At 35.7% G+C, this 25,845-nt stretch overlaps 1 protein-coding gene across 2 annotated transcripts in view; it reads right to left on the reverse strand.

Moving 5' to 3' along the window:
• Window positions 1-25,845, reverse strand: part of HPSE2 (heparanase 2 (inactive)) — a 666,791-nt gene that overhangs the window by 593,875 nt on the left and 47,071 nt on the right. For both annotated transcript variants that reach the window (XM_042960186.1, XM_042960187.1), the window contains exon 3: window positions 11,753-11,914. In XM_042960186.1, the coding sequence (XP_042816120.1) occupies window positions 11,753-11,914 (162 nt within the window). The remainder of the gene's footprint in view (window positions 1-11,752; window positions 11,915-25,845) is intronic.

A 25,845-nucleotide genomic window follows, 5' to 3' on the forward strand; every position in this document is an offset into this window, starting at 1 on the left:
GTAAGGGGCATTAAGGAATCTACTCCTGAAATTGTTATTGTACCATATGCTAACTAACTTAGATGTAAATTAAACAATAAATAAGTTTTTAAAAAGAAAAGAAAAAAATATGTAAATTTAATTTTCAAATAGTCTTCTTGATAATTCAGAAATTTTTGGACAATTTCTTGCCATATTATTTTTACCACATTATCTAGCTGACAAAGATTGTATGTAAGCATTGAATCACTAAATTGTACACCTGAAACTAACATCACACAGTATGTTAACTAAGTGGAATATAAATAAAAACTTTAAAAAAAATCATCAGCTTTGCAATTTTCTTTTTGTTACTTTGTGCTGGCATTACTAGAACCATATTTAATCCAATTTCTTTTCCAAAATCTCTTTATTTTTTTTTAATTTTTTTAACGTTTATTTATTTTTTTGAGACAGAAAGAGACAGAGCATGAACAGGGGAGGAGCAGAGAGAGAGGGAGACACAGAATCCGAAACAGACTCCAGGCTCTGAGCTGTCAGCACAGAGCCCGACACGAGGCTCGAACTCACGGACCGTGAGATCATGACCTGAGCCGAAGTCGGACGCTTAACCGACCAAGCCACCCAGGCGCCCCTCAAAAATCTCTTTAAATCCACTTAACTGGGCACATGTGAGCCGCAATATGTTGAAATACACTGAAAATAAACTAACAGATGATGTATATTATCAATTCTTCCCAATTATGAAAATTCTCACTCCATTCTCAGAATAAATATGTACAAAACTAATAATTGTCTGACAAGATGGCTGTGTAATTAATTATTAGCAAAACTCCCCCTCTCAATGGGGTTTTATGTGCACATGTGCCTATACACCCTCTCCCAAACCCTTGGAGATCATGGACCTAAACATTCTAAAATCCACCATTGGGTCCAACCAGACCTACACAGAGCTATCAGCATTTAATTCACTAATCCAAAAAATTGTTATTATTCAATTGTTTGATGTGATGACATCAAATTGATATAAAATGTTTGATGTGATGCCATCAATCTAAATAAAGGAACCTATGAGAAACTGCTTTCATAGTGAGAGAACAAGAAAATTAAAGTTAAAATGAATTCAAAGGATGGGGCACCTGGGTGGCTCAGTCAGTTGAGTGACTCTTGGTTTCAGCTCAGGTCATGATCTCACAGTTTCAAGGGTTCATGCCCCACATCAGGCTCTGTGCTGACAGCATGGATCCTGCTTGGGATTCTCTCTCTACCCTCCATGAGCGCTGTCTCTGTCTCTCTCAAAAAATAAACTAAAAAAAATTCTTTTAAAAAATGAATTCAAAGGATTCCTTCCCATATCATCTTTTACAGACTATGGATGAAAAGACAGAAATAATCTCCTAACACAAATACTCCTGAAAACAAGGAGGTTAATTCTGTGATTCATACAAAGCTTCCATCAACTTGGGAGAGAAAACAATCAATGCTCCCAAATCTAATTTTGAGAGAAGCAGAACATGAGCACTTTTTAAAAGATATCCAGGGGTACCTGGGTGGCTCAGTCGACTGGTTGAGTGTCCGACTTCGCTCAGGTCATGATCTCACAGCTTGTGAGTTCAAGCCCTGTGTCGGGCTCTGTGCTGACAGCTTGGAGCCTGGAGCCTGCTTCAGATTCTGTGCCTCCCTCTCTCTCTGCCCCAACCCACTTGCATTTTGTCTCTGTCTCTCTCAAAAATAAACATTAAAAATTTTTTTTAAATAAAAATAAATAAAAATAAAAGATATCCTTTAGCATTTATATTGTCAATACAATGATTTTAATGTGTAAAATGTAGTTTTTATAATTATATCCTTTTTTCTTATGTTACATATTTTCTGATATTTATTGAAGTGTAATTTTATGTCTGTCAAATGTAATAATAAGAAATTGAGTTCATAAAAAAATTTTTTTTCACTTACGTGATGGTTCAACAGAGGACTTGCAAGCAACTTAATATATCTTTGTATTTAAAACCATAAAGCAGCTGCAGAAAAGGGGAACTTCTAGTTATGTGCTATTTATTTAACCTCATGACTATGCACTTGTGTATGGTCATTGACTTTCATGCAGACATTTCATTATGCTGATAACAGCATTAGGCTCATTCTAATTTATGTTCTGCTCAGCATCAGAGCTTCATTTTGGGGTAATCAGGAAATTCTAATACCAAGTAATGTTCATCTAGTTAGTGTCATACTTCAAGGAACTCAAAATGCTTGACCAAAAAATTATGAACGCTTCCCACAATTTTCAGGCCTTTCTTTTCTAGGAGACTGAGTGACTCTTTGTGCTTTATTTTACTGATGCTTATACACACCCTAGATAACTGAAAAATTCAAGGTTCAGAGTAGTAGGGAGATTTATCATGAAGTTACCACAAGTTAGCAGAGCTCAAAATTGTTTCTGATTGGTTTTATCTTACCATACTGTGTCAATGGACATTTTAAAAACAGACAAATTTCAGTACCAGAAAAGAAACTCAGCTACCCAAGAGATATATATGCATTTGAAAGCATAGTAAATTAATCATAACAATAAATCTGACAAATATTGGATACTTATTATACACCAGGCACTGTACTAAAGCATTATGTACACAATCTCATTTAATCCTCAAATAATTCTCTGAGGTAGGTAAAATATAAACACCATTTTATGCTTGAGGAAACCAAAGCTAAAGACAGAATAAAAACTTGTCCAAGATAAGAAAGCTGGTAAGCTGCTGTTCTAGAGTCAAACTCAGACTGTCTGATTCCAAAGTTTGCGTGCTGAGCCAACAGACTAGTGGACTTAAAAGCTACCCAATTACTTGCACATTTCTGCACCAAGAGACACTACAGCTCCTTCATTAATAAAAAGATGAAGCAGATTCATTTATGAAATATTTTCACACTCATATTACTATTCAAACACAAGATAAGGACACTATTCCTCTAGTTTTCACACACTCTGAGACAATGATTTCCAAAAGTAACTCAAAAAAAAAAAAAAAAGCAAAAAAGCAATGCACATATTACTACCAACCTATTAATGATGGGAACATTTATGCTTAGAACATACTAATGGTCAGGGCACCTGGGAGGCCTAATCTATTAAGCATCTGACTCTTGATTTTGGCTAAGGTCATGCTCTCATGGTTCCTAAGTATGGAGCCCCATATGCAGCTCCACACTGGAAGGATGGATGGAACCTGCTTGGGATCCTCTCTCTCTCTTCTCCCCTCCCTACCCTTCCCCCTCTCAAAATAAATAAATAAACTTAGAAAAAAAGAAAGAGAGGGACGCCTGGGTGGCTCAGTCAGTTGAACGTTTGACTTCAGCTCAGGTCATGATTTCACAATTCATGAGTGTGAGCACCGCACTGGGCTCTGTGCTGACAGCTCAGAGCCTGGAGCCTGCTTTGGATTCTGTGTGTGTCTCTCTTTCTCCGCCCCTCCCCGCCTCATGCTTGCTGTCTCTCTCTCTCTCAAAAATAAATAAACACTTTTTAAAAATTAAAAAAAAAAGAACATACTAATGGTTGATAACACAGCTGGAAAAATCTCAGCTAAGAGAGGCCTTCCCTGACTGTCATATCTAAAGTAGTCTATGCTCCAAACCTGCCAACCTCATCACTGTCACAGTGGCAGCCAGTAGTTTGACTGCTAAGAGATAATGCAGATAAAAATTGCCCTGGGAGATATGGAAGACCAGAGCTAGACTCGTTAAGTGGAAAAAAAAAACAAATTAAAAACAACTCTGCTAACCTGACACCCAGAGACATGAATTGATGAGAGGTGGTAAGAGGGGCTACAGGGCACCTAGAATTCGGGCAGGCCATGTGGCCCAGAGGCTGGATATACAACACCCTAAATATCACCAAAAGCAGAACCAAACACTACCATAAAAGCTGGTTCTGAGCTAGGAAAACCAAGGGCAATAGAGACAAGATCCAAACTGCTAGCCTGCCAGAGGTGAGCACAAAGGAAGTGAAATACAGAAAAGAAAAACAAAATTTAAAGACTATGCACAACAAAAATAAATTTTAATGCATTTTTTGCAATATACATGACAAAGGATTACTAACACTAATATATAAAAAGGATCTAATAAGGATCCTTTAAAAAGGATTTAATAAGAAATTGACCAATAACCCAATAAAAATGTAGGGTAAAGAAATGAAAAATTCATAGAAGAAATAAAAATGACAAAGAATATTAAAAAACTGTTAACATCATTAGTAATTGTGAACTATAATTAGAAACAACCACACCATCTCAATTATTATCTATTATACTAACACATATAAAAAGATGGAAAATAATCATCCTTAGCAAAAGACAGTATGAATGAGTTTTCTCTCATTCATTGTTAGTATAAGTATAAAGTGACATGACCTTCCTAAAAGTCCATTTACTATTCTTAAAAAGTCCATTTACTAAAAGTACCAAAATTTTAAATGTGCATTCCTTTGACATAGCACTCACACTTGTAGGAATTGTACAAAGAAATATATGTAGGGGCTCAGTCAGTTGAGAGTACAACTTCGGCTCAGGTCATGATCTCACGGCTTGTGAGTTTGAGCCCCGCATCGGGGTCTGTGCTGACAGCTCAGAGCCTGGAGCCTGCTTCATATTCTGGGTCTCCCTCCCTCTCTCTGCCCCTCCTCCGCTCATGCTGTCTCTCTCTCTCTGTCTCTCAAAAATAAATAAACATTAAAAAAAATAAAAAGAAATCTATGTAATGATGTTCATCACAACATTGTTTAAAATCATGAAAAATTAAAGACAACCATGATGTCTACCAACAGAAGATCAGTTAAATAATTACAATATACTCATAAAATGCAATTCTAACGTAGCCATTAAAAAGAATATGAGCCTATATTCTTTGATATAGAAAGATGTTCTTTGATATAGAAAGATGTTCACAAAACATTAAGAGAAAGAATGCTACAAAATAACAGGCATGTAGGGGCGCCTGGGTGGCTTGGTCGGTTAAGCGTCCGACTTCGGCTCAGGTCATGATCTCACGGTCCGTGAGTTCGAGCCCCGCGTCGGGCTCTGTGCTGACAGCTCAGAGCCTGGAGCCTGTTTCAGATTCTGTGTCTCCCTCTCTCTCTGCCCCTCCCCTGTTCATGCTCTGTCTCTGTCTCAAAAATAAATAAACGTTAAAAAAAAAAAAAAAAAAGCAAAATAACAGGCATGTATTATAATTATATTACTTCATTTGTATAAAAAGATATGTGTGTGTTTACTAACGTTTATAACTTAGGTATACATGTGTGTGTGGATAGAGGGATGTCTGGAATAATATTGATAAAAATTATTTTTATCTATATTATAATAATAAATATGAACAAAGTTCTCATTTGGAAAAATATACTTTGACTTTAAAGTATTTCGTAGATAAATATTCAGATATTTACATATATGAAATAATGAAGTCATTTCATTGAAATCATGTGAAAAGCAACCATCACCACTATTTTTTTAATATTGCTTGTGAGGTTTTTAGAAATTTAAAGGAAAATACTTAGTAAAAAATCTAGAAAAGAGACAAAAATCTACCTTTGTTTCTGATAAACAGCTTATTTCTACCCTGGAAATAAGTTATAAAGAGAAAGAAGTTCACTCTCAACATCAGCAAAAGTATAAAGTATTAAAGAACAAGTTAAACAAAAAAAGCACAGGAAAAAAATTATGAAATGTTTCAAATGACATAAAACAAGAACTGAACAAGCAAAGAGATATATCCCATAATCTTAAGTGGAAAACTTAATATCGGAAAAGTATCAATCCCCTCCAAATCAGGTTATAAACTGAATTCAATTCCAATCAGAATACAGTGATGAGTATCTTGAACTAGAAGAAATGAAAAACTCCCTTCAAAAATTATACGAGAATAGCTATGAAAACCTTGAAGGGAAAAATGGAAGAGTGGTTAACAAACCTTACCAGATATCAAAACAGTACAGCACTGGCACAGAAATAAACAGAAGAAGTGACAGAAAAGAGAGTTCACAAATAAATACACATATATGTAGGAGTATAACATATAACATATGGGATGTTTCAGTCAGTGGCAAAAGAATATTTTTAAAACAGTGCATTCATAGCTTGTAAGAAAATAATGTGATATACTTACATCACACTAATATAAACATAAATTCCAGTTATAGTAAGAGATTAAAGCTCTAAATTAAAAACAGAGTAAAAAAATGATATTCAAGGAGGAAAATGGTTTGCAATACATTTGACAAAGGATTAACGTTCCTAATTCACAAAGAGTACTTACAAACTGATCAACACCAAAAATAAAAAAAAGGTCAAAGAACATGAATATGTAACTCACAAAACAAAATGCAAGTCAACAATAAATATGTGAAAATAATACTCTCTCTGGCTATCACCAGAAAACTGCAAAAATGAGATAATATTTCTCACCTGTTAGGCTGAGAAAGCTGGAAAAGAGCACTGATAGCCAGTGCTCATGAGAATGCTAGGAAATAACTGCTCTCTTACTGCTAGTGGGAATGGAAACTGCTATAATCTCTTCTGAAAATTATCTGGCAAGGTTCATCACAATTTTAAATGCAAACCATAAAAAATTCATACATTGGACTTCATCAAAATTAAGACTCTGCTCTCTAAAAGAAACTACTAATAAAGAGACAGTCACGGAAAAAAAAATATTTTCAAATTGTATATCTGAAAAAGGATTTACAGCCCAAAATATATATAGAACTTTCAAAACCCAATAGTAAGAAAATAACTCACTATTTTTTTCAATGGGCAAAAGGCTTAAACAGACACTTTACCAAAGGAGATATATAGATGGCAAATAAACACATAAGAGATGCTCAATACCATTAGCCATAAGGTAAACTGCAATTAAAACCATGAGATGCTACTACGTACTCATTAGAGTAGCTAAAATTTAAAAGACATACAATACTAATTGATGGCAAAAATATGGGTGAACGAGAAGTCTCACATACTACTAGAATGCAAGACAGTTTCAGCCACTTTGGAAAACAATCTGACAGCTTCTTTTACGTTACATAGACACCATGAAATCAAGCATTCCCACTCTTAGGTACCTACCTAAAAGAAAAGAAAAAAATATGTCAACACAAAGAGCTAAGAACAAATGTTTATAGTGGCTTTATTCATAATCACCAAAAGCTAGAAACAAACCAAATGTCCAACAACAGAGGAGTGGATAAATGAGTTGTAGCATATTCACAACATGAAATATCTATCACTCAGCAATAAAAGGAATGGAATGCTGATATATGCAAGAAGTGAATGAATCTCAAAAAAAATATGCTCGGTGAAAGAAATAAGACACACAACCATTTTATTATTCCATTTATATGACATTTAGGAACAAATACCAGATCACATACAGCTAAGGACTGGGGGTAGGGGGTGGGAGGAAACTGCAAAGGGAGACAAGAGAACCCCTAGAGTGAGGGAAATCTTATCATGAGATGGTGGTGGCTATATGACTCTATGATATATACATCTGTCAAAATTTACTTTTTCTTCATATAAATTATACCACAAAAAACTTGATTCTATAAAATTTTAAAATACATACCTTTTGACCCAGACACCCCACTTTGAGGAATCTATTCTACAGAAATAAATGTGTCAACATGTATATAAATTAATGTACATTGATAGAGAAATGGTTAAATAAAGTGTGTTGTATTCAATGCTATAGAATACAATGCAAATAATTTTAAATTTTTTTAATATTTATTCATTTCTGAGAGAGAGAGATACGGCGTGAGCAGGGGAGGGGCAGAGAGAGGAAGAGACACAGAATCTGACAGCACAGAGCCCGATTTGGGGCTCAAACTCAGGAACCGCAAGATCACACCTGATCCAAAGCCAGACACTTAACCAACCAAGCCACCCAGATGCCCCCAATGCAAATAATTTTAAAAGAACCGGAAATAATATGAGCTAATATTATGATTTGTGGGAACTGAAAAACAGTTCTCGTTCCACTGATTTGAGCCCTGATTTGCTCAACTAAATTTAGAAGAATGGGCCACAACAGGGAAGTACAAGCCTCTTTTGCTCAATTCATCTACCACAGTAACACAGTAAAGCTGACCATAGGATCCCAATCCACTTTGGAATCTAATGACTGAGAGGGTGTATAAAACAAAAAGTAGCCGCAATTAACATGACAAGAGTCCTCATAAAAGAATCCTGGAAAGCATCTTAGGTAATGCCATCCTTTTATAAGGGCTTTGGTTCAGGCTGCCTAGTTACAGAGGGTTGACTATGACTTCACAGCATAAATAAATTTTGTTTTAATTTGACCCCATTTCAAGATCACTCACTATGTTCTATATATTGTGCAGAATGCTGTAAAAATATGATATTCCTTATCCTTCAGAAGCTTATGTTCTAAACAAAATCCTAGAAAATACATTGCCCCTTAAAGCTGACTTTTTCATTTGATTATAGGAATCCACCACAAAATTTCAATTTATACCTCAAAAAGTATGGGGGTGGAGCAAGGTGAGGGGAAATGAATACTGAATCTGAACCTATTAAAGTTATTAATTAGATGTCAAAATTATCCCAAGTCAATTCATTTATCATATAAACAGCAAGACATTTTCAACGAACTTATAGAACATTATTACATTAAGAGTCATGAGAACACAAAGAAATGGAAGAATAATCCCTTTTCTTTCTTAAATGCTCCCGGACAAACTGGATGCTACAGGACAAGATAAGATACATCCACGTGTTGTTGAGTCAGTGTGAAAAGTGCAGGATGCAACTCATCACCATTTAAAACAGTTCTATCACTGATGTTCTACTGGTATTACTCCATCACCTTCCTAAAACCTTGGAGTTCACTGCAAAAACCCACTATATTAGGGAAGGCTAACATTATTTCCATTGCTATGTAAATCATTCACATGAAAACATAAAGACATATTTAATATCATGCAAAAATACACTCCACTTTTCTAAAAATGTGATATAAGGAGGAACACTTCAATAAGATATACATATTAAAGAATTGTTACTAGTTTCTGTTAACTGAGCTGTCACTAAGTCCTGGAGGGTTGTTTCCTTTTACTGAACAGTCAGAAGACCTTCAAAGCTAGAATATAATCTGCTCTCATCTGAGGGGTGGCTGTTTAAGAGAGAAGATGAGCTGGAATGCAGAAAATGAAGGCATGCCTCTCACCTCAACGCTGACAGTCACATCAGCTAAAGATGGAACATCTAAGAATGGGGGCTTGCTTGTGAGGTGGAGGGCAACAACTATCATTTTTAACCATGCTTTTAAGCATCTGATGTTTCAATCGCTTTATTATTTTTTTCCTATACTATGATCTTAGTCAACCAATTTTAAAATAAAGAATATACCACTAACTGACCAGAAAACTATTATGATACACTGCTACTCATATACATGAAATTCTGTAAATAATTGAGAAGGGTTGAGGGGATGGCAGAGTCATGAAGAAAATGATCTCTTTCTAAGATTTGGAGGCCTAGTTTCCTCATCTTGTTCCACATAAATACTTTCATTGCAGACATTTCAAATATTATGCCAGAGTTACACAAAATAAGTGGAACATCACCAAGCAGAAATCCTAGAGTAGGTGTTCTGAACATGTTGATAAAGAGAGTCACTTCATTTGAGAGGTCTCTGCCCCTTCAACCTCACCCTCCTTACCAATATACATTCATCACTGAAAAGGGAAATATTTACAAAAGTTAGTTTAGTTATGTTTAAATATTATGTTTAGCTGTCTGGAGACCATGTTCTCAAAATTTATACAAGAAATCAAGGATTAAACTTCATAACAATTAGGAAACCACACTGTGTAAAATCAAAGACTTAGTTAAAGGACATTAAAATAGTTTTACCACTGGTGCTAAATTGAAATGGCTACAGCTCTTCCCAACACCTGGAACCAAAACCTTTTGAACTTTCATGTAAACAAACTGGGGCACACCAAATGCTCTGTCTGTAGCAAGGTACCACCTCTGTACAAGCATTTGGGTGAAAAATGTGGAAAATGCCTGAGGACTCTTTGAAGCAGCTTGGGAGAAGTAAGAGCAGGAAAGAGGCTCTTCTCTAGGGTAAGTTTGTTTAGTGGAAAGTAAGCAAGTTGTCAGGGTAAAAGTTGACAATGTTGATTCCAACAGTTTGAACTGCGAATAAACATTCAAAGGGATTATGTTACTGAGAATTAGAAAAGATTCCATTGAACTCAATAGAACACTTGTGTTTTCAAAGATAATATGCCTTCAAGCCACACTCTGAATCCACAGTTTAGGGTTAGAATTACCTTAAGCCCTTTCTATGCCACATTAAAGAACACAAGATCTGACCTCTTTAATATAGATCTAAAATTAACATAAGGGTGGAATAAAAATATTTCTAATACCTGAATTGGAAAATATTAATATATGTACATCTGTATGCCTGAGACAGAATGAAGAAATTTGGATAAAAATCTATGTTCTTTCCAAATATCTAAACTTAAACCAACCATCTTAGGGAAACCAACTTAGGGAAATAATACATTGGCTATAAATCACTTTTAAGTTTTCCCTCCTTAATAACTTATCAAAGAGCAAAAAACGAGGCCTATAATTATGAAATCTATAATCCTCTTCTCTGCTCACCAAAGCACATTTAAATCTGGCTTTCACCTCATGCTGTTGGGTTTTCCACCAGGTACAAGAAGAAAAGTTGGAAGAGACTTGTGCTTTTTCAGAAGTTAAACAATTTGGTTGCCACTCAGCAATTCCTGGTGAAATGCCAGGAAGCCTATAAAAAAAAATTAAAATTGTCCTAACTTGGAGTTTACAAAAATAAGTGTGAGATATTCATAGCCTGTCAGACATTCCATCTTTTGAATATTAAATATTGATAAACACGGGAAACACACACACTTGTGATTTGTTAAACTTTATTTGGAGCAATATAATGCAGGAATGCCTTGCATGCCCTCAAGAAAATGGAAGTAACTTAGACCGCTCTTCTTACTCCATCTCAAGTACTCCATTATTCTCACATTAGAGTCTGCTATTAGAATCTTCTCCAAAACTTGACGAAAGCATGCAACTCACATGCTCTGTACCAGCAAAGCTTGCAGGCAGCCTTGCAAAAAGCTTTTTCTCCTTTGAGCTCTCACACAAATTCACTTCCCTCCTTGAACCAAGGATGTAAGGGAGTATGGCTGTCTCATAGCCTCTTTGCTCTTAAAATGAAAATCAAATTCTCCAGATACTTTCAAACTCCACCAGGAATAGAACATTCTCAGCTCAGCCTGTGGATCATTATCTCTTTTACATTTCATCTTTATGTTCACTGGGTTCACAGAAAGGGCATACACAGAAAGAGGAAAATAGCTGCTTCTTAGACACCAAATTTAGTAATTCTCTCAAATCCACTGGCACACATCTAAAAAGTCATATTTTTATAAGGCTTCATTAGGTTTTCATTGGTTCTGTCTTTTGAGAACACACATGCTGAGTTGCCTATAACTTCAAGCCAAAATACATCTGCAAACTACAAGAAATATTTTTTATAGGAAGACAAAAGTAATCACAATTTAAAAAGGGATATAGTGGATGGAGACAGACAGATACAGGCTCATCTAGATCCCACTTTAGTGTCTACCAAACATCAAGTTGTTAACTAATGGAGGCCATCAATCTATAATGCTTAAGATTCCAAACGACTCCAATAGCCTTACCTGTTAATATGAGATTACTGTAAGTATTAGAGAATTGCTCCTTTAGAAGAACAAGATGCATTTGAGCTGCCTTCTCCCGCTGGAGCTCCAGCATAACATCAGGGTGCTGAGCAATCTTGCAGCCTTTCTGTTTATCCAAGGCAACATCACTTCGAACAATGTCTACAAAAAGAAATAAAGGCAGGCAGCAAAAACAAAACAAAACAAAACAAAACAAATAACCATATACACATCACCGTCTTGTTTCACCCAAAATGACAGAATTTATAAACTACCATATTTCATCAGAATGAAGAGATTCGGAAGTAATAAACCTGAAGAGTCTCCAACTTCATGATACATCCTGTAGGTTTCTCTAGTCGTTTCCAAATCCTCTGCAATTTCCATTTTCTTATCTCACTCTGACCTCATTTAAGATGCTCACTCCTGGGGCGCCTGGATGGCGCAGTCGGTTAAGCGTCCGACTTCAGCCAGGTCACGATCTCGTGGTCCGTGAGTTCGAGCCCCGCGTCAGGCTCTGGGCTGATGGCTCGGAGCCTGGAGCCTGTTTCCGATTCTGTGTCTCCCTCTCTCTCTGCCCCTCCCCCGTTCATGCTCTGTCTCTCTCTGTCCCAAAAATAAATAAAAAACGTTGAAAAAAAAAAATTTAAAAAAAAAAAAAAAAAAGATGCTCACTCCTCCATTCTCCTCTAAGCTCACCTCCAGGACTTATTTACTTCCTGGGGCCTTTTCTTAACATCTTTTACCATTCTCCATGGAAAAAAATAATACAACTTTGTCTGAAAACTAGTGACTATGATTATTTCCTCTACTTCATGCTGTAGGACCAGGTGATAGCTCCTGTATATATATTCAGGATATGTGACCTGCTTTCAAATTTACCAGCCAGCCTATTCAGCTCACATTAGGGCTACCATTCTCTCCTTAGCTGCTCAGGATTTCTGCTGCTATTTTTCATGTGCCTCTAGCTGCATTCTGACTCATTAATAACTCTTTTTTTAATTTTCAATGTTTTTATTTCATTTTTGAGAGAAAGAGAGAGGGAGAGAGAGAGAGACGGCACACGAGCAGGGGAGGGGCAGAGAGAATGGAAGACACAGAATCTGAAGCAGGCTCCAGGTTCTGAGCTCTAAGCATAGAGCCCAATGCAGGGCTCAAACTCATGAACTGTGAGATCATGACTCTCCTGAGCTAAAGTCAGATGCTTAACTGACTGAGCCACCCAGGCGCCCCAATAACTCTTTAAATCTAGAAGTATTTTGTAAGTCAGTGAAGGAAACAAGAGTAGGACTAGAGTCACTTTGTAGATCTGCTTCTTTCCCAATTATTTTCCCATTGGTGACAGGCTGCTTTTTATACTTCAATATGATTTTTACTCAAAGCCCAAGTATTCTCCAGAAAATAGTCACCCTCAAAAACAGTCACCTAGAACGTTTCCCAATTAGCAGGGAGCTTTGATACCCTAAAGTTATTTGTTTATTTTTGTAAATTAAAATATAATTCAGCTTATTATCATATAAACAAATAATTATCAGCAGCAATCTGGATAACAGCTCTAGAAACTTCCAAGTTTTACATAGCAAATTGAAAGATTTTAGGGGAAAATGCTAAGAAAAAAAATGTTCTGCCACTGTTAACACCAATGGCTTTGGAAAGAAAAAACTAATGCCCATGTTAATGGTAGCAAACTAACGCCCATGTTAATGGTAGCAATAGAAAAGATTTTAAACAATGCTCAAAGAGAAAATAAGAGTATGTGGCATCAAAGGTGAGACATCATTGTAGACAAATAATCTTCAAACCCATCAACAGAGCCCTATAATAGAGAAGCCCAGATATAAATACAAGCCCATGATGAGGAGAGTCAGGATGTGTAGTACACAAAGATTAGCCAGATGTGGGAATGGCTCTCACTTAACCTTGGATGAAAACAGGAGAGCTGGTTGGGAACAATGCAATCTATTCCTAAACATATTTATGACACTTTCTAGACTATAGGTAAAAACTGAACTCATTTAACATTCAAGTAACTACTCTCATAGATTTTCTGAGGCTTGATTACAAAATTAGAATAAATTAATTCAAGACATACTCTAGTTTTTGAGACCACCAATAGAAAGCAAGAGGAAACATATTAATTACACTGTACCATTGAATCCTTCCAATAATCCTATGAAAGTATGTGGTAGATATTGTTGACCAGCTGACCCAAACCGTAAACCCAATCCCTTCTTTGCTTCCTTCTACTGCAAAGACTAAAACACAAAAATAAACAATTTCCCAGCTTTCCTTGAAGCAAGGGGTGACATGTAACATAGTTCTGGCCAATGAGCTGCAGGCAGACATCCTTAGAGGGACTTAACTTTAGTGACAAAACCTCACTAAGAGAAAACCAGGATTTTTGTCCTTCAACCTATTAGCCTTTCACATTCTGTGTGTCTAAAACATAGATATGAAGCCCAGAGTTAAAGTAGCTATTTTGTGGCAATGAGTCAAGAAGTAAGAGAGCAAAGGACTACACACTAAGGATGGTGAACTGAAAGATCAGAAGATTTTAATGAGCTACGACAGCTACCATACTTGTCCCAGACTGCACATCTTTTGATTTCTTGTTATATGAAATATTAGTTTCTTATTTTTAAAATCCTTACCTGTTTTTGAAATCCTAAATGATAAAGAGTAATATTATTATCCCTACTGTGTATATGTAGATTCCTGAGATCCACAAAGCTTAAGTGACTTGCTCAAGTTCACATTGCGTGGTCAGTCCCCAAATCCAGGAATTTTCAAAGTCAAGTCCAGTGACCTTTCCAAAAGTTACTCTTATATAGAAACTCATAAATTTAATAGTAAATTACAGTAAATAATAAAAGTGAGGAACTGAAGAGAAAAACCTAATTATACTGTAACAGCAGCATACCATAGGCGGTCTATCCAGAAAAGAAATATGTATGATACTTTCCCAGAAAACATTACAAAACTTGTACCAAAACATACTATATAGAGTGAAGAGAAGTTTCAGTTATTCAGATATCTTCTAATAGGAGTCTAATACAAAAGTAGAATACCTACCAAACTCTCTATTTCCTATGGAATAAATGTATTGCTCAGAAGGCAGAGAAAGCAATAATTATAACTAATAGCCTCAATATCATTCCAACCAGAACCTTAAAATACAGTGATCACACTGTCTTAACAACAGTAAGAAGAGAAACCCATGGGCATGGCCAAACATGTCTGAGACTTCAGAAGTGTACACAACAACAATGTTTGGGGAAAATATAGATATGCTGTATACATTCTTTATTCACTCCTGATTTATTTGAAATTGTATCAAAGACTAAATAAATACACAAAAAAGAATACTTATCAAAGATGTACGTGGCCACATATATCTGGAGGAAGAGCTAATATCATAGATGACAGATTCAAACTTCAAAAATATCTTGGCAACCTAGAACTTAGGCTGAAATCTCCAAGACACAGACAAGAACACAAAGTCCTGCATTTATAGTGAAAAGTAATTACATAAGAGGGAAAGTCCAGGCCAGACACAAGCTCAAATATTTAAGATCTTATTAAGTTTTGTACATTTTAGTTGAATACAAGCTTTATGTAAGTCAGTGATATGCTGCCATATACAATACTGCTGCCCAAAAGATTAAGGCAATTCTTAGATCAAATTAATAGAACCAGCATATCCAGAATACAAGGAGTAACATAGCCACCCTGAATTCCATGCCAGCCAAGGGCAGCAAAGTAAAGAGTTGGAGTTAAAGCAGACCTTGGTTCAAATTCTGGGTTGGTGATCACTTATTAGCTGCAGAAGTGACAGAAAACAATGCCTCTGTAAGCCTCTATTTCTTCATACTGTTATTGTAAAGAGTCATTAAAGATTTAGCACTATGCATGCCACATAATAAGAACTATATAAAGGGTAGCTATTACTATTTTTATTATTATAATACTCTACTTGTAGCATTATATGTTTTTTTCACCTGTAATAGTTTCATAGGATACTAATCATCTAGAGTCCACCCAAAGAAAAATGCCAAAATTGGAAATTATTTTATTTTTTAAAAATAACTGAAAAAAGGGGCACCTAGGTGGTTCAGTCGGTTAAGTGTCTGACTTCAGCTCAGGTCATGATCTCACAGTTTGTGGGTTTGAGCCCTGCATCTGGCTCTGTACTGACAGCTCAAAGCCTGGAGCCTACTTCAGATTCTATGTCTCCCTCACTCTCTGTCTGTCTCTCTCTCTCTCTCTCAAAAATAAAAAGAACATTTTTTTAAAATAGCTGAAAAAACAGTATTGAGCCCAGCAAAGAAAACATTAAAGAAGACTTGCTTCATATAGAAGAGAAAACTGAATTATTCTATATAAATCCAGAAAGCCAAACATAATGGGAGCAACCAAAAAACAAACTTTAGCTTCACATGAGAGAACTGTAACAACAGAAGCTATCATACAAGGAAAGGAGCTACTTGAAGACAGAAGAAATCTCAGTGGCAGCACAAGATTAAAAGCGTAAGTGAAAATAATTTATTTTAAAAAGGCAAAACAACAATTCTCATAGGAAAAAATAAAATTACAGATTGGCTATATCTAAAATGTTCAGTTTCCAATAAAAAATTATGAGTCATGGAAAAAAACAGGAAAGTGTGACTCGTACTTAAAAATAAAAACAAAAGCAGTCAATTAGAGCTAACTCTATACTGCCCCAGCAGATGAAGACTTCAAAAAACAGATTATAAATACATTTTAAAAATTCAAAGAAACCATGTTTAAATTAGAAAAACCTAACAAAGACTCAATGAATAGGAGGATGAAACAGATACTTTTATTTAAAAAAAAAAGGAATAAATGGATATTCTAGAGTTGAAAAGTACAAAAACTGAAATGAAAAATGCACTAGGATGGGCTTTAACAGCAGATCTGAAAGGGCAAGAGAAAGAATCAGAATGTGAAAACAGATAAATAGAAATAACAAGAAAAACAGAGAGAAGATGACCAAGGAAAAATAAACAAAGCCTCAGAGTATTATGGAATAAAATGAAGCAATCCAACAGAAAGGAGAAAGGAAGAAAATTATTTCAAAAAATAATGATCAAAAAATTCCCAAATTTGATGAAAATCATTTATCCACAGATCCAAGAAGTACAACAAAAAGAATCATTACAAAGAAATCTACACCTAGACACATCATAGTATAACTCTTGAAACTGCAAGATAAAAGAAAATCTTAAAAACAAAAGGGAAAAAACTCATCTCAAAAAAAGAACTAGCAATACAATTAATGGTTGACTCCTAATCTGAAACAATGGAAGCCAGAAAGCAGTGGAAGACCATATTCTAAGTGCTGAAAGAAAAAAAAATTCTTATAACAAAGAATTCTAAATCCAGCAAAACCATCATTCAAAAAATGAAAGCAAAATAGACACTTCCATATTAAAAAAAAAAAAAACAACACTGGGTCTTTACTAGCAAATCTGCAATATAAGATATATTAAAGGAAGTCTTTCAGACTGAAAGGAAATGATACCAGCTAACTCAAATACACACAAAGAAATAAAATACATTAGAAATGGTATAGGAGAGGGGCGCCTGTGTGGCTCAGTTGGTTAGGCATCTGACTTTGGCTCACATCATGATCTCACAGCTTGTGGGTTCAAGCCTGTATCAGGCTCTGTGCTGACAGCTCAGAGCCTAGAGCCTGCTTTGGATTCTGTGTCTCTCTCTCACTCTGCCCCTCCCCTGTTCATTCTCTCTCTCTATCCCGCTCTCTCTCTCTCAAGAATAAATAAACATTAAAATTAAAAAAAAACAAATGGTACAGGGGTGCTTGGGTGGCTCAGTGGTTAAGTGTCTGACTTTGGCTCAGGTAATGATCTCGCAGTTCATAAGTTCAAGCCCTGTATCAGGCTCTGTTCTGACAGCTCAGAGCCTGAAGTCTGCTTCGAATTCTGTGTCTCCCTCTTTCTCTTGCCCCTCCCCCACTCGTGCTCTGTCTCTCTCTCTCTCTCTTCTCTCTCAAAATAAACATAAAAAATGATTTTTTAAAAAGAAATGGTATATATGTTGGTAAATATAATAGAACTTTTATACTCTTAATTTCTTTAAAATACATAAGATTATATACAGAAAACAATGTTATAGTTATAACATATGGTTATAATATATAAAAATTGACATTATAGAGGGAATAGGAAAATATGGCATATTGATGCAAGTTGCTATAATTTGCCAAAATTAGGTTAGTATTAAGTTGAATTGGACTGTGATAAGCTAAGATGTAATTCCTGGGCAGCCACTAAGAAAATAACAGAAAATTATGCAGTGTAAAAATCAACAGAGAAATTAAATAAGTAATCTAAAAATGATATTTTTAAAAATCTAGAAAATTGGTTTAACAGAAAAAAGGCAGTAAAGGTAAGAAATATAGAAAATATCAAAATAGCAGACATAGATCCAACTATACCAATAACTGTATTAAATGTAAATGGACTAAACACTCTAATCAAAAGCTACAGATGTTCAGATTGAGTTTAAAGAAGCAAGATCCACGGCTGGTGGGAATGCAAACTGGTGCAGCCACTCCGGAAAACAGTATGGAAGTTCCTCAAAAAATTAAAAATAGAACTACCCTACGACCCACAATTGTACTACTAGGTATTCACACATGGGATACAGGGATGCTGTTTCGAAGGGACACATGCACCTCAATGTTTACAGCAGCACTATCAATAATAGCCAAAGTATGGAAAGAGCCCAAAGGTCCACTGATGGATGAATGGATAAAGAAGATGTGGTATATATATATACAATGTAGTAATACTCGACAATCAAAAAGAATGAAATCTTGCCATTTGCAACTACGTGGATGGAACTAGAGGTATTATGCTAAGTGAAATTAGAGAAAAACAAATATCATATGACTTCACTCATATGAGGACTTTAAGAGACAAAACAGATGAACATAAGGGAAGGGAAGCAAAAATAATATAAAAACAGGGAGGGAAACAAAACATAAGAGACTCTTAAATATGGAGAACAAACAGAGGGTTACTGGAGGGGTTGTAGGAGGGGGGATGGGATAAATGGGTAAGGGACATTAAGGAATCTACTCCTGAAATCATTGTTTCACTATATGCTACCTAATTTGGATGTAAATTTTAAAAAATAAAAAATTAAATTAAAAAGAAAGAAAGAAAGAAAGAAAGAAAGAAAGAAAGAAAGAAAGAAAGAAGCAAGATCCAAATATATGCTGTTGAAGAGACACATTTTATTAAAAATTTTTTTTTAACGTTTTATTTATTTTTGAGACAGGGAGAGACAGAGCATGAACAGGGGAGGGGCAGAGAGAGGGAGACACAGAATCCGAAACAGGCTCCAGGCTCTGAGCTGTCAGCACAGAGCCCGACGCGGGGCTCAAACTCACGGACCGCGAGATCATGACCTGAGCCGAAGTCGGCCGCCCAACCGACTGAGCCACCCAGGCGCCCCGAAGAGACACATTTTAGATTTAAAGACAAATATAGGTTGTGGCACCCATTGTGTTGTTATTTAATCATGTTTGTTGTTGTTGTTGTTTGGGTTTTTTTGTTTTGTTTTGTTTTGTTTTTGCTGTGGAGAGAAAGAAAGAAAAATATTTTCCTTTTTCTTCAATAACTGCTCTCCTTCTGGACTGGGAGGGTAAAAACTTGGTTCCTTTCTCATTCCCTGTAGTCAAAGAATCTGTGGCTCAGATTCACAAAGATGCAGATTTTGACTGCAGGTTGCCCTAATCTGCTTTTCCCATTCTTTCACACTACTTAACACAATGGATAAGTACTTCTAGACAACACTCCCTAAGAATGGGGAAAAAAAGACAACCCACTTAACTTTATTTTTCTTTTCTTTTAATTTTTATTTATTCATTTTGAGAGAGAGAGAGAGAGAGCATAAGCAGGGAAGGGGTAGAGAGAGGGAGAAAGAGAATCCCAAGCGGACTCCATGCTGTCAGCACAGAGTCCCATGCAGGGCTCCATCTCATGAACCATGAGATCATGACCTGAACTAAAATCAAGAGTCAGATACTTAACTAACTGAGCCACCCAGGTGCCCCTGAACTTTTTTTTTCCTTAAGCTCTCGGTAATCTGCTTTTTTTTTAAGTATAATTGACATATAATTAACATATAACATATCAGTTTCAGGTGTACAACAGAATGATTCAACACTTGTATATGTTGTCAAAGAGCACCACAATAAGTCTGATTAATATCCATTACCATATATAGTCACAATTTTTTTCTTGTAATGAGAGCTTTTAAGATTTACTCTTTTTTTTAATGTTTATTTATTTTTGAGAGAGAGAAACACACAGACTGTGAGTGGGGTTGGATCAGAGAGAGAGGGATACACAGAATCCGAAGCAGGCTCCAGGCTCCAAGCTGCCAGCACAGAGCCTGACGTGGGGCCTGACCTCACAAACTGTGAGATCATGACCTGAGCCAAAGTTGGCTGCTTAACTGAATGAGCCACCGAGGCATCCCTAAGATTTACTCTTTTAACAACTTTCAAATATGCAATACAGTATTATTAACTATGGTCACCATGCTATACATTACATTGCCATGACCTATTTTTTTTATAATTGGAAGCCTGTACCTTTTGATTTCCTTCACCCATTTTACCACACCCCCACTTGCTGCCTCTGGCAACCACCAATCTGCTCTATGTATCTATGAGCTTGTGTATTGTGTTTTGTTTCCAATTCCACATATAAGTGAGATCGTATGGTATTTGTCTTTATCTGACATATTTCACTTAGCATGATGGCCTCAAGGTCCAGGCATATTATCACAAATGGCAAAATTTCATTGTTTTCTATTCCATATTGTGTGTATGTATGTATGTGTGTGTTTCACAATTTCTTTATCCATTCATCCACTGATGGACACTTAGGTTGTTTCCATATTGTGGCTATTATAAATAATGCTGTAATGAACATGGGGGTGCATATATTTTTTCTTTCAAGTTACAGTTTTCATTTTCTTCACATAAATACCCAGAAGGGGAACCTGCTAGATCATATGTAGTTCTATTTTTAATTTTTTTGAGGAACTTCTATACTACTTTCTGTAGTAGCTGCACCAATTTACATTCTCACCAACAGTGTATGACAGTTCCCTTTTCTCCACATCCTCATTGACATTTGTTATTTTTTATCTTTTTGATAACAGCCATTCAAACAGGTGTGACAAAAAGATATTGCATTGTGGTTTGGGTCTGCATTTCCCTGATGATTAGTGATGCTGAGAATCTTTTCATGTGCCAATTGGTCATGTTTTCTTTGGAAAACCATCTAGATCTTTTGCCCATTTTTTAATCAGATTGTTGTTGGCTATTGAGTTGTAAACATTCTTTCTATATCTTGGATATTAACCCTTATCAGATACATTTGCAAGTATTTTCTCTCATTCAGTAGGTTGCCTTTTCATTTTGTTGGTGATTTCCTTTGCTGCGCAAGACAAATTTGTAAATAGTAAATGTAATAAATATTGGGGTGCCTGGGTGGCCTAGTTGGTTAAGTGTCTGACTTTGGCTCAGGTCATGATCTCACAGCTTGTGAGTTCAAGTCCCACATCACGCTCTGTGCTGACAGCTCAGAGCCTGGAGCCTGCCTCAGATTCTGTGTCTCCCTCTCTCTCTCGGCCCCTCCCCTGCTTGCTCTGTCTCTCTCTCGCTCGCTCTCAAAAATATATAAAAACATTAAATTTTTTTACTTTTAAGATAGTAAATATTACCAGAGAGACAGACAGAGTGATAAAATAGAGACAGATCATAGTGATAAAAGGGTCAATATATCAGGAAGATACAACAACTATAAATGTATATGCACCGAACCAGTAAGTTTCAAAATACATAAAATACAATCTGACTAAATTGAATGGGAAATTCAATGATTACAGTTCAAGACTTCAATACCTCACTCTATATTTGCTGGAACTAGATAGAAAATCAGCAAGGCTCAATATACCTTACTGACATTTATAGGACATACCAAATAAAAGCAGGATACACATATTTTCTAAGCACACATGAAACATAATCAGAATAACCTTATGCTAGGTCATAAAATAAATCTTATAAATTTGAAAGGATTTATGTCATATAAAGTATGTTTTCTGACAACACTGGAATCAAATTAGAAATCCATAACAGAAAGACCTCTAGAAAATACCCAAATATTAAGAAACTAAACAATATGTTTCTAAATAACCTATGGATCAAAGAAATCACAGGGAAATTAGAAAATATTTTGAACTGAATGAAAATGGGAACACATGATATCAAAATTTATGGAACAGAGTCTAAATAGTACTTAGAAAAGAAAACTATAGTTTTATATACAATGTATTAGAAAAGAAAAGAGCACTAGGGTGGCTCAGTTAGTTAAGTGTCTGACTCTTGATTTTGGCTCAGGTCATAATCTCACAGTTTGTGAGTTTAAGCTCCAGCATTGGGCTCTGCGTTGATAGTATGGAACCTGCTTAGGATTCTCTCTCTCCCTCTCTCTCTCTGCCCCTCTCCGGCACTCGCTTTCTCTCTAGATAGATAGATAGATAGATAGATAGATAGATAGATAGATAGATATTAAAAGAAAAAAGATCTCAAATCAATAATCTAAGTTCCCACCTAGAAACTAGAAAAATAAGAAAAAATTAAACACAAGCAAGCAGAAAGATCAAAGTAAAGACTTCTATTGATTTCTATTCTGATAGAAATCGATGAAATAGGAGTGCCTGGGTGGCTCAGTTGGTTGAGCATCTGGCTCTTGATTTCAGTTCAGGTCATGATCCCAGGGTTGTGGGATCAAGCCCCACGTCATGCTAAGCATGGAACCTGCTTAAGATTCTCTCTCTCCCCGTCTCTGTCCCCTTCCTGCTCACATGTTCTCTCTCTCTTCCTCTAAAATAAAAAATAAGGAAAGAAATACAGAAATCATGAAATAAAAAATGGGAACAACAGCAAAAATCAATGAAACAAAATAGTGCTTCATTGAACAGATGAACAAAATTGAGAATTTTTAAGATGGAATGGCAAAATAAGAAAACACAAATTACCAAAAATAGGGGAGGAAAGGCAATCCCAATTGTTATATACTGTATGATTCCACTTACATAACATTTTCAAAATGACAAAATTATAGTGTTAGGGATAGATCACAAACAAGTAGCATGAGGTTGTTGCTTTCGGGTGGTACAACAGTTTTGTATTCTGATTGTTATATTGGTTACACAAATTCATATATGTAGTAAAATTTCATAGAATTATACACACAGAGAAGAAATGAATACATGTAAAAACTGGCAAAATACGAATAAGGCCTACAGTTTAGTTAACTTCCTGTACTATTTTCACAAGTTTTTATGCATCTAAAATTATTTCAAAATAAAGTTTAGATTCCCGGGGGATCTTCTGGAAGATGGCGGAGTAGGAGGACGCTGGGCTCACCGCGCATCCTGTTGATCACTTAGATTCCACCTACACCTGCCTAACTAACCCAGAAAACCACCAGAAGACTAGCAGAACAGAGTCTCTGGAGCCAAGCGCAGACGAGAGGCCCACGGAAGAGGGTAGGAAGGGCGGTGAGGCGGTGCGCGCTCCACGGACTGGCAGGAGGGAGCCGGGGCGGAGGGGCGGCCCGCCGGCCAAAATAAAGTTTAAAAAGAACTTAGACCTTTACATCATACACACACACAAAATTAACTCAAAATGGATCACAGACCTAAATATAAGAACTAAACCTATAAATTTTATAGACTATATAGGAAAATGTCTTTGTTTCCTTAAGTTAGGTAAATATTTCTCAGTTGTAACACCAAAAGTACAATTCACAATGGAAAAAAATAATGAACTGAACTTTACCAAAAGTAAAAGATTCTGCTTTTTAAAACATCATTAAGAAAATAAAAAGCTAAGACATAGACTGAAAGAAAATATTTGATAATCATATATATGATAAAATATATAAAGAAAATGTTTCCAACTTAATAAAAAGACTAACAACCCAAGTTAAAAATGGGCAAAACATCTGAAAATATATTTCACCAAAGAAGATACACAAATGGCTAATAAGCACATGAAAAGATGCTCAAATCATTAGTCATTTGGAAAATGCAAAATAAAATTGCAATGAGGTGCTAATCCCTAGCAGAACTATAATCCAAAAGATTGGCCATAACAAGTGTTAGCAATTGTGTAAAGAAATAGGAGCCCTTATACATTGCTAGTGGGAATGTAAAATGGTACAGCCATTTCTGCAAACACTTTAGCAGTTTCTTAAAAAGATAAACATAAACGTACTTACGTCCCAACAAATCTACCCCGAGAAACCTACCCAAAACAAATAAAGGAGTATGTTCACACAAAGACTTGCACATGAATATTTATAGTGGCATTGTGCACAACAGTCAAAACTAGAGACAACCCAAATGTCCATATACCAGTAAACTGATAAACAAAATGTGGTAGATCCATACAATCAAATACTATTCAGCAATAAAAAGACACAAACTATTGATAAATGCTAGGCCTGGAAAGCCTCAACAACATAAACTAAGTGAAAAAAGCCAGACACAAAAAGACTATGTATTGTATGATTCCATTTCTGTAAAATTTCTAGAAAAAGCTAATCAGATAGAGACAGAAAGCTATCAGTGGTTCCCTGAGGCTTGTATGAAAGCAAAGATTGACTGCAAACGGGCATGTGAATGTTCTAATACTAGATTGTGATGATGGTTGCACAACTCTATATACATTTCAGAGAAATAATGATATACTTATATGAGTGAACCTTATCATATGCAAATTATAGCTCAAAAAAAGCTGTTAAAAAGTTACAAAAATAATATACCCATGTCCACAGCATTATTCACAATAGCCAAAAGGTAAAAGCAGCCCAAGAGTCCTTCCACAGATAAAAAGATAAATGAAATGTGGTATACACATATAATGGAATATTGTTCAGCCTTAAAAGGAAGGAAATCCTGATACATGCTACAACATGGATGAACCTTAAGGATATTATGCTAAGTGAAATAAGCCAGTCACAAAAAAAGAAATACTGAATAATTCCATTTGTATGAGGTATCTAGGGTGGTCAAATTTACAGACACAAGAAAGTAGACATAGCCAAGGGCTGGGAGAACAAAAGGAGTTGTTGTTTAATGGCTACAAAGTTTGTTTTACACAATGAAAAAAGTTCTGAAGATGGATGATAGTGATGGTTGCACAACAATGTGAATGTTCTTAAAACCATTTAATCACACACTTAAATATGGTTAAGAGGGTAAATTTTATTATGTGCATTTTAATACAATTAGACATTTTCTAAAGTAATAAAAATGAACAGAAATATAGGGCTTTTGAAAAATCAAAACAAGAATCACCTTAGAACTTTGGTACTGCAATGCCATTGTTACAGTCTACATTCAGTTTTCTCTGTAGATTACATGAGATCAGACAGCACAACTTTGATATAATTTTGTATGCTGCTATTGAATTGCCAGATCCAGAAGTAAAAGGTGAGTCCTGAGAGAATGCTTTGGCTATTCTCACACTAATGGATCAAACATGAGACTAGAGCCACTCCCTTCCCTCCTGGCTTCCACGTAGCCACTACAATAGCAGCAGGAAAAGAAAGATCCTGACTATTCTGCAAACCCTTGAAAGAGGTTGACAGATGCTAGAAGAGCCTCTGTGCTGAGAGCCTTTATAAACCCCAAGTCAAAGTACTCATTGCCTACACTCTTTTCCTTCCAAATGGCTAGTCCTTTCATTTCCTTGATTTAGTCAGCCTAATCTTCTAGTCTCTGATCTCATCTTTATTTCTCTTTCTTTCTCCCTGTCCCTTCAAGGCACCAAATTAATCCACTTCAGTTTTAAAATGTCTCTTAGAGTTGTCCCCTTCTTTTCAATTCTAATTAGCACTATGTACCTCATATGAGGTAACTCAAACAGTGCAAGCCAGCATCCACAAATCCATCCACAGATCTCCAAGCCATTCAGCATATCACTTCCAGAAAAATAAAAATCCTTCATTGTTACT

The sequence above is a fragment of the Panthera tigris genome, chromosome D2, assembly GCF_018350195.1.
Source record: "Panthera tigris isolate Pti1 chromosome D2, P.tigris_Pti1_mat1.1, whole genome shotgun sequence".
NCBI lineage: Eukaryota > Metazoa > Chordata > Mammalia > Carnivora > Felidae > Panthera > Panthera tigris.